Source organism: Oratosquilla oratoria, chromosome 5 (assembly GCF_046742065.1).
Source record: "Oratosquilla oratoria isolate Oo_2021 chromosome 5, ASM4674206v1, whole genome shotgun sequence".
NCBI classification, from domain to species: domain Eukaryota; kingdom Metazoa; phylum Arthropoda; class Malacostraca; order Stomatopoda; family Squillidae; genus Oratosquilla; species Oratosquilla oratoria.
In genome coordinates this window covers 70,190,048-70,200,047 of record NC_134781.1, presented here as the reverse complement: position 1 = coordinate 70,200,047, position 10,000 = coordinate 70,190,048, and the positions used below count along the sequence as shown (strand labels likewise).

General features: G+C 37.4%; 1 protein-coding gene across 3 annotated transcripts in view; it reads right to left on the bottom strand.

Moving 5' to 3' along the window:
• The window catches only part of LOC143025535 (glutamate receptor ionotropic, NMDA 2B-like), a 110,266-nt gene that overhangs the window by 15,198 nt on the left and 85,068 nt on the right, over positions 1-10,000 (bottom strand). For 2 of the 3 annotated variants that reach the window (XM_076185367.1, XM_076185369.1), the window contains 7 exons: positions 7,504-7,616; positions 5,896-6,019; positions 4,785-4,948; positions 4,406-4,587; positions 3,359-3,594; positions 2,012-2,217; positions 784-1,245 (listed from right to left, as the gene is read on the bottom strand). In XM_076185367.1, coding sequence (XP_076041482.1) covers positions 784-1,245; positions 2,012-2,217; positions 3,359-3,594; positions 4,406-4,587; positions 4,785-4,948; positions 5,896-6,019; positions 7,504-7,616 — 1,487 coding nt within the window. The remainder of the gene's footprint in view (positions 1-783; positions 1,246-2,011; positions 2,218-3,358; positions 3,595-4,405; positions 4,588-4,784; positions 4,949-5,895; positions 6,020-7,503; positions 7,617-10,000) is intronic. The other variant, XM_076185368.1, reaches the window with a different exon arrangement.

Sequence of the window (10,000 nt, the reverse complement as noted above, 5' to 3'; positions counted from 1 at the left end):
AATGTATATATGTATATGTACCAGGATGTTTATATATATGCATGTATGTGTACATTCGTGTGTGTGTGTGTGTGTGTGTGTGTGTGTGTGTGTGTGTGCGTGTGTATTCACTTGGTCTTTGGATCACGTGTTGGACTCGTGATCGACAGCTATTTCCCTCCTGGAAGAGAGCTCAGAGCTCGTAGGTCCGATCTATGGGTAATGCTATGACCTTTCACACACACACACCCCCAACTCCCCGCCCACGAGAGTCAGAGTAACGACCCGAAGCGCAGCGGTACCGAAATAATTTCGGCCCTGGGCAGGATTCGAACCATGAGCTGCGGGCCACTATTGTGGCAGCTCAGTGCTCTACCAACTACGCCACCGAGTCGGTAGTGTGTGTGTGTGTGTGTGTGTGTGTGTGTGTGTGTGTGTGTGTGTGTGTGTGTGTGTGTGTGTGTGTGTGTGTGTGTGTGTGTGTGTGTGTGTGTGTGTGTGTGTGTGTGTGTGTGTAACAGGCCAACATAACGAAATTAGACACAAGATAAGAACAAATAAATCGAATACTTTCTACGATTATGGTGGGGGAATGTTACAGCAACGTTCAAGAAACACCGTTGCACGTTTAACTGGCAAAAGGATCGGAATTGGAAAGTGACAAAAATTAATGGAGGCGTGTGAGAAGGAAGGCGGAGGTCTCAAGGTGGGGGAGGGATGGAGGTCGAGGTCGGGACGGGGGGGGGGAGAGGGGGAGAGAGAGGGGGGGAGGAGGGGCTGGACAAAGACGAGAGTCACATGCACCTAAACAAGCCCTCTATCGGTGATTCCGGTGACCTGTACTCGTAACTCCTCTTGCGGACGAGCGGTTGATGGAACGCATACGGGTGGGTCGGGGGAGGCGAGGACGAGTCGCTCGAAAGTCCGCCGGTCCCTCCGAGCATCATGCCGCGGACGGCCCCGGCCGGTTCCGCGGCCATGCATCCTCGATCACCTATACTCCCACTCAGGCTTCCACTGCCGCTCATTCTCAAAAGGACGCTTCCGTCGCCCAGGGACCCATCGCTCAGCGATCCGAAACTCCGCTCCGCGTAATGGATATTGTTCCGGGGCTTGTCCATGCGCCGGAGCATGTGGCCGGGAAGATGGGGGGTCTGCTGGGGCTGGGGCTGTGACTGCTGCTGTTGTGACTGCTGCTGTTGTAACGGCTGCTGGGGACACACGGGCTGTTGCTGGACATTGTGGTGACTCGACTCTATACTTCTGCTGTTGTTGTTATTGTTGTTGTTGTTGATGATGTTATTATGTTGTTGAGGTAGTTGTTGGTGACGTTTATGTTGTTGATGATTGTTTTTGTTGTTCATGTTTTTATTGTTGTTGGTGTTTCAAAGTCAAGAGTGGTTATGGAGGGTTAAGGGTATGAAGTGATTTGTACAGGTGTGCAGGTGTAAATGCGTACATGAGTGTGAGTGTACATGTTCAAACGTGCACACGTGTGGAGTAGTAAAAGAAAAAGAAACAAAACAGCATCTGAGCATTTGTCCAAAATTATTGCATATCTTCATACACTTCAAATTCATTAATTATCAAAGGACGAAAACACAAGAATAAATTAAAGCTTAATAGAACACTATTTCAACATGAAAACTAATTCAACAAAGAATTGTCAATTCTCGTACATACTCTTACAATATGGTAGGAACAAGTTAATAAAAAAAAAACGCAGAAAATATATTATGACACAATAGGAAGCAATAAAAAAAAATAGATAATCCAATCACCAGACTTTGATATTGGCTTATTCATATTGTTCCCAATGCATGTAGGCCCTGTTCACACTAGTGGTTTGAACCGCGTGGAAACTTCGGCGTTACTGCAGTCAAGGAAAAACTGCGCGGTTGTGTGTGAACGTCCCCATTGACTTACACTGTAATTGAACCGCTGCAACTCAAACCACATCTGTTGAAACCGCTTGTGTGAACAGGGCCATATCCTTGTGAGAAATGGCCACACAAACAGATTCGCAACAAACCTTTGAAAGAACTTTTTAGTTGAAGGCCTGTATCCGTGGGCTTCGAGTTCCTTCTCGAGCTGCTTGATGCGCATGCGTGCCAGGTCGAGTTCGTGTTTAACTTTCCAGATGTGGGTGTCGCAAAGTGGATCCCGACATCGATGCCTCCGGAGCTTGTCCTGCGCCTCGTAGACGGCACCTCGGAAGGTGAGCGACTTGCCCATGCTCTGCGGTGAAGAAAAATCTTGAAATAGTACCTGTGCTTAGTTCTCCAAAAGATAGCATGATTCGAAATATTACCTTTGCTTACTTTTCCAAAAGATGTCAAGAATCGAAAGGGTACCTGTGGTTAATTCTAAAAAAGATAGCATCAATCGAAATAGTACTTGTGCTTGATTTTCCAAAAGATAGTATGAATCGAAATATTACCTATACTTGAATTTCCAAAAGATTGCAAGAATTGAAAAAATACCTTAATTTTCTAAAAGATAACATGAATCGAAATGGTTGATGTTTTGTTTTAACGTCACGAAACTCCCCCTATCAGGAGGATAGTACGGTGCCCTTTACAGAGGATTTTGTAGCGTGGCATTTAATGAAAAATACCTTTGGTCCAACTCGCCAGCGGTAGGGCTCGAATTGCCGTCACCTCGACCTCCGCCGCAAGTAGCGACGCTCTAAACTGCTCGGCCAACGCGCCCAAGTCTCTTTGAAAATTAGGTAAGGACGGTAGTTAGCAGTCTACCTAGATTTTTTGGGAGTTAGATCAACTCCAAGTAGGAAACTTTTGTAGTTCCTATAGTTCAGTCAGTGAAGCTTTGGCCTGGCGACAAGCGAGGCTTCGGTTCGAACCCCAAGGCGACTGTCGGAAATTATTTGAGATATATATATATATATATATATATATATATTGATAATATATATATATATATATATATACATATATATATATATATATATATATATACATATATATATACATATATATATACATATATATATATATATATACATATATATATACATATATATATATATATATATATATATATATATACATATATATACATATATATATACATATATACATATATATATATATATATATATATATATATGTGTGTGTGTGTGTGTGTGTGTGTGTGTGTGTGTGTGTGTGTGTGTGTGTGTGTGTGTGTGTGTGTGTGTGTGTGTGTGTCTGTATACTGTATATACACGAATTTTTTCTTCTTCTCCTTCTTCTTCAAAATTCAAAATGGCTATCATCATGATCGTTATCCAACACTTTCTAGTTGAGAAATATTTCCTTATGAATAAAAACATACATACCACAGGAGAACTACATCTACATGAACTTCTTGTACTTACCAGACTTACAAGTGCACAGCAGCCACCACTATCACGTTTGGCCAGGTGTTTTCGAATATATTTGAAGTATATATGTTCGAAGGCAAGAAGCACCATAGCTAGGACCATTCCGATTCCCAGTAGGAGGTAGGCTGACAGGAACTGCTCGATGGCCAAAGGCTCAGAGGCTATGCGTTGCTGTTTCTTTGGCTTACAAGTGCCAGTTAGCCAAAAGCGTTGCAGTCGCTCAATATCACCTACGGTGATCGAAAAAAGCATGAGAATGGGGGAGAGACTGCAAGAGACCATAAGGCCTACACTAGCCAGTTCCATGTCCATTACCACCTATCATCCCCATCCATTTAAGTTATCTGAGACCATAAGACTGGGGGGAGTGAATATATGATAATGGGGGAGATTTCAAGAGACCATAAGGCCTACACTAGCCAGTTCCATATCCATTACCACCTATCGTCCCCATCCATAAAGATATCTAACCTCTTGAAAAAACACAAGAATATAAGAATGAAGGAGACTTCAAGAGACCATAAGGCCTACACTAGCCAGTCCATGTCCATTATCACCTATCATCCCCATGTATGAACATAGGAATGGAAGGGAGTGCAAGAGACCATAAGACCTACATTAGCCAGTTCCATGTCCATTATCATCTATCATCCACATCCGTAAAGTTACTTGAATTTCTCTTAAAACAACCATTATTTCCAGCGCTCATTTCATGATCATTAAATCTATTCCATTTGTTCACCAGTCTCTTTATTAACTTAATCTGCTATGACCTAAAAGACTTGCTGTATTGCCAAGATTTATTTTCACACATTTATCTATCTTAATTCTATTATCTATTTATTCTATTTATTTACTTATTTATTTTTAATCTCTATGAGGATTCAGACATGTATAATATTTTGAGCGTTTTTGTTTTTTGATGGAATTATTTCGCTTAATCTGTCGTTTTTTTGAGTGATTAATTGACTTATTTATTCATCTATTTCTTTATCTATATCATCAGTTTCTATATAGGATCTATATCAATGTGCGACTTACCGTTATCTTTGTACTCCATTAACTTTTCGTTGAAAACTTCAAGATATTTAGATCCCCTTGGGAAGGCGAGACCGTAGCCCGTCATAGCGTACCAGGATCCTACCGTCAGAATCTGACAGTCGTCGTCTTGCCCGACCAAATAGTCCAGGACCGTGGCGTCATATATAAAAGCATCGAGTTCACTGCGGGAGAGTAAAGATATAAAATTAAAACATAATTCTATTAAACTGCTCGTAGTTCGCACAAGATTTGACAAAGTAGCCTTTCTAGATAATATACAACGTAAAAGAGAAGTGGTTTGTTTCAGGGAATGTTCCGATGTTCAAAACAAATGCGTAACGATCTGATAGACTTCGATACCGCTAAGTCGGATACTCACTTTGCTTTGATGGATTTGATTCCTTCTGAGACGCTGGGTCGATGGTAACCTTTGTTCATGTATTGCCACATGTCAGGATGGTGCATTCGAATCACTGAAGCACTGTTTGTCTCAGGCACTGTTCCGAATTTGTAGGGTGGTCGAACAGTGAACGGGTGCTGCAGCTGTTGATAAAAGGGAAAATTAAGAAAGAAATAGTGGAAGGCGATCAACTTTATTTCAAAAGGGAGATGTTTTGATGGAGATGTGATGCTGTCGAGGCGACAATTTTATCTTATCTTGTTTTATTTTATTTTTTGAGGAGGGGGTGTTGTTAATGGTTTCTGGAAAAAGTCACGTGACGAAAATGAAATGACATGAGGTTTTTATCCCCCCCCCGCGAGTAAAATAACGCAAGCAGGGATCTCCACGTTGTCCAATAGCTCCTAACCTAACCTAACGTAACCATTCCATAGGAAAAAAAATAGACATTTCAAATGCAAAAATTAGGAAAGTGAAAATGTGTTTGCTTTATAATGATATAGAACCACTCTACCAAACCACCACCTCTTGTGACGTCACATAAACAAAAGAGATATGCCCATTATCAAATTAGACTCATTTGACAATATAGAAGAAAAAAGAAAGAAAAAAAAAATCGCGCGTATATTCTATCTCTTCTGGAAATGATTAGGATAAGTGAATTAGTTCGATGAAATTCTTTGACTTGATGAAATTCCTTTCCCTGTCGATCACGACTCGATTGGTGATCCATGATGAAAACCATCATGAACACAACTGACGACAACGCCACGATCTAGCAATCGTGGTTTTGTGGGAGTCAAAGTCGTGACTGTGTAATGCCACACTTTAACCCATTCAACTCCGATGACAAGATGTCTTGTCATTTGGTCAAATAAAACAAAAAATCATAAAACACCAAAATGTTTGATCAAACACCAGAAAAATATGACGTCGATCCTCGCTTCGCTGCGAGCGAAGCGAGGATTGACGTCATATTTTTCTGGTGTTTGATCAAACATTTTGGTGTTTTATGATTTTTTGTTTTATTTGACCAAATGACAAGACATCTTGTCATCGGAGTTGAATGGGTTAAAAGACGAGAACTTACTCGAGTGTCGTTGATTCCTGAGAAGTCGTGGAACTCCTCACGAGTTATCATGAAGGCGGCGAGATTGGCAGTGTAGATGGCCAGGAACACGACAGCAAACATGGCCCACATGTTGGCCATAAACCTTTATGCAAGAGAAAAAAAATCACAATATGTCGAAAGTATTATAACAAAAGCTTGTGTGTTGGTCATAACATGGTCCACATGTTGGCCATAAACCTTTATGCAAGAAAAAAAGAAATCACAATATGTCGAAAGTATTATAACAAAAGCTTGGCTCACATGTTGGCCATAACATGGTCCACATGTCGGCCATAAACCTTTATGCAAAAGGAAACCAAAAAAATCACAATATGTCGAAAGTATTATAACAAAAGCTTGGCTCACATGTTAGCCATAACATGGTCCACATGTCGGCCATAAACCTTTACGCAAGAGAAAAAAAATCACAATATGTCGAAAGTATTATAACAAAAGCTTGGCTCACATGTTGGCCATAACGTGGTCCAAATGTTGGCCATAAACTTTTATGCAGGAGAAAGAAAAATCACAATATGTCGAATGTATTATAACATAAGCTTGGCTCACATTTTGGACATAACATGGTCCACATGTCGGCCATAAACCTTTATGCAAAAGGAAACAAAAAAAAATCACAATATGTCGAAAGTATTATAACAAAAGCTTGGCTCACATGTTGGCCATAACATGGTCCACATGTTGGTCATAACATGGTCCACATGTTGGCCATAAACCTTTATGCAAGAAAAAAAGAAATCACAATATGTCGAAAGTATTATAACAAAAGCTTGGCTCACATGTTGGCCATAACATGGTCCACATGTCGGCCATAAACCTTTATGCAAAAGGAAACCAAAAAAATCACAATATGTCGAAAGTATTATAACAAAAGCTTGGCTCACATGTTAGCCATAACATGGTCCACATGTCGGCCATAAACCTTTACGCAAGAGGAAACAAAAACAAAAATCACAATATGTCGAGAGTATTATGATAAAATCTTGGGGCGTTGAGCAAATGACTAATAGCCAGTAAGTAACACGGAGTCAGTGGTTAACTAGAATTAAAGCAAGTACAAAGAAAAAGGAATAAGAAAGGCATACTCAATATATCACTGAAAAATTTCCACAAACACAAACATTTCTGTCATAGGTTCCACTGAGCAAAATGAATAAAAGGAAAACAGTAATGTGCATGAATTCGTAATAAAAACGACGAAGGACATGGGGGTCGCATATGAGCCGTCCAGAAACAGAGGGGCATCCTCACCACTTTTACTGGTTCCGAGAAAAGTACGAACATATATATATATATATATATATATATATATATATATATATATATATATATATATATATATATATATATATATATATATATATATATATATATATAAGGTTTATGCCTTTCACGATCTGTACTTAACTCAAAACCAACAAGAGTGGCGGCAATACCCCTCTGTTTCCAAACGCCTCACATAAACTAATGAGGAGGTACTTACCTGCGGCAGAAGCCACTGTCATAGGGTCTCTGTGCCTGGAGAGCCAGGGCACAACAGTGAAACAGTGCAGTGTAATGAGTACTGACCTTGCAGTGAGACCACGGGGGCAGTCGACGTGAACAGCTGCTTGGAAGAGAACCGCCCAGACTAGCCAGTAAGTGCGGAAGAGGGAAAACTTGTGATCCCGAGGCGGTGCCATCTGTGGTAATTAAAAATGTTATTGTTATTGTTATTGTTGTTATTGTTGTTATCTATAAAAGTTACATATTCTTGCTATTAGTTATTTTCATCTGTTGTTATGTGCTTGTCATTTCTGTTCATGTTGTTGTTGTTAGTGTGTTGTTGCTATTGTTATTGTCTTTCGTAGATACATATTCTTGTTTTTAGTTATTTTTATCTGTTATATGTTTATAATTGGTGTTCGTGTTTTTTTTATTATCTATTAATTATGTATCACCATTACTTGTTATTCCTATAAGTTATGTTTTTATAAGTTATTATATGTTTGCTACTGTTGTTCATGTTATTAATATTATTGTTATTACTGTAAATATTTATGGTTGTCATTGTTATTGTTTTATTGCTGTTATTGTTATCTATTATTGTTATTGTTATCTATTATTGCTATTGGTTATGTTTTATCTGTCATTATACAATTGCCATTGTTAGTTATCTTACTGACGTTACTGTTTATGTTAATTGTTATTAGGTTATTACAATTGTTTATCATTTCATCATCGTTGTTTTTTATTTGCTGTTATTATTCATTGCATGTTATTACACTTACTCCATTACTTTATTCAATGTTATTGTTTATTTTTACTTAGCGTTATTCATTGTTAAAAGTCGTTGTCGTTAATTGTTAACATCGTTAATCACTGGCTTCGTTATCTGTTGTCTTCAATGTTGTCGTTATTTGTCTTCATTATTTGTCTTCTTTGTCTTTCCTATTTGTTCTCGTTATTTGTTAATATTACTGTCGTCGTTATTGCTATCGTCATTAACTATTGTCCTTATTTGTTGTTGTTGTCGTTATTTGGTGTTGTTGTCGTTATTTGGTGTTGTTATTTGCTTTTGTAATTACTCGTCATCATTTCTCGTTGTTGTAGTTGTTGTCTTCGTTTCCGTAGTCGTTGTTAATGTCGTTCCTTCGTTGTCGTTTATCTATTCATCAATTTATTTATTATTTTTACAAGAACAGTCGTGATATATTTTGACTCAAATAATATATTCCGCCATTTTTAGAGAGGGTTTTGTTGTTGTTGTTGTTGTTGTTGTTGTTGTTGTTGTTGTTGTTGTTGTTGTTGTTGTTGTTGTTGTTGTTGTTGTTGTTGTTGTTGTTGTTGTAATGGCATTAACTTTCAAGATAATACAAAAATGGTGATAATTGTAATGGTAACGATAATCAAAATAATAGCATCGATAATCATAAATATAACATTCATCATAACAGTATTGGTAATAATGGTAACGGCAGTTACGATGACGGTAATAAAGGTAACGATAGCGGTAATGGTAACGGTAATGAATGAAACCGTGACTATATTACTAGTGACTGCAATAATGGTAACTACACTGGTGACGGAAACAATACCAGGAATGGTATCAATAACGGTAAATTATGTTACCAGAAATGGTAAAGGTTATAGTAACGGTAATGGTGGTGATAATAACGATTGTAAGGGTAACGATAACAATTATGGTAACAATAGCCGTAACGATACCGAAAGCGGTATTGGTAACGCCAATGGTAACTATAACCATAATGGTAATGGTAACGATACAGGTACTGGTAACGGAAGTGAAAACTGTAATGGTAGCAGAAATTGTAACGAGATCATTAATGGTGACAGTAACAGAAGTGAAGGTAACGTCATTGGTAATGATAAAAATAGTAACATTAATGATGACGGCGATGGTAACAGTAATGATAATAATGTTAACGGTAATGATAATGGTAACGGTAGTAACTGTGTTAAGTGAATGTGTGAAATATATATTCAACTGTAATAATGATACACATATACACACATATACACACATATACACACATATACACACATATACACACATATACACACATATACACACATATACACACATATACACATATACACACATATACACACATATACACACATATACACACATATACACACATATACACACATATACACACATATACACACATATACACACATATACACACATACACACATATACACACATATACACACATATACACACATACACACACATATACACACACATATACACACATATACACACACATGTGCACATATACACACACATACGCACATATACATATATATACATATATATACATTATATATATACATTATATATATATATATATACATTATATATATATATATACATTATATATATACATTATATATATATATACATTATATATATATATATACATTATATATATATATACATTATATATATACATTTATATATATATACATTTATATACATATATATACATATATATACATATATACATATATATATACATATATATATACATATATATATATACATATATAGATATAC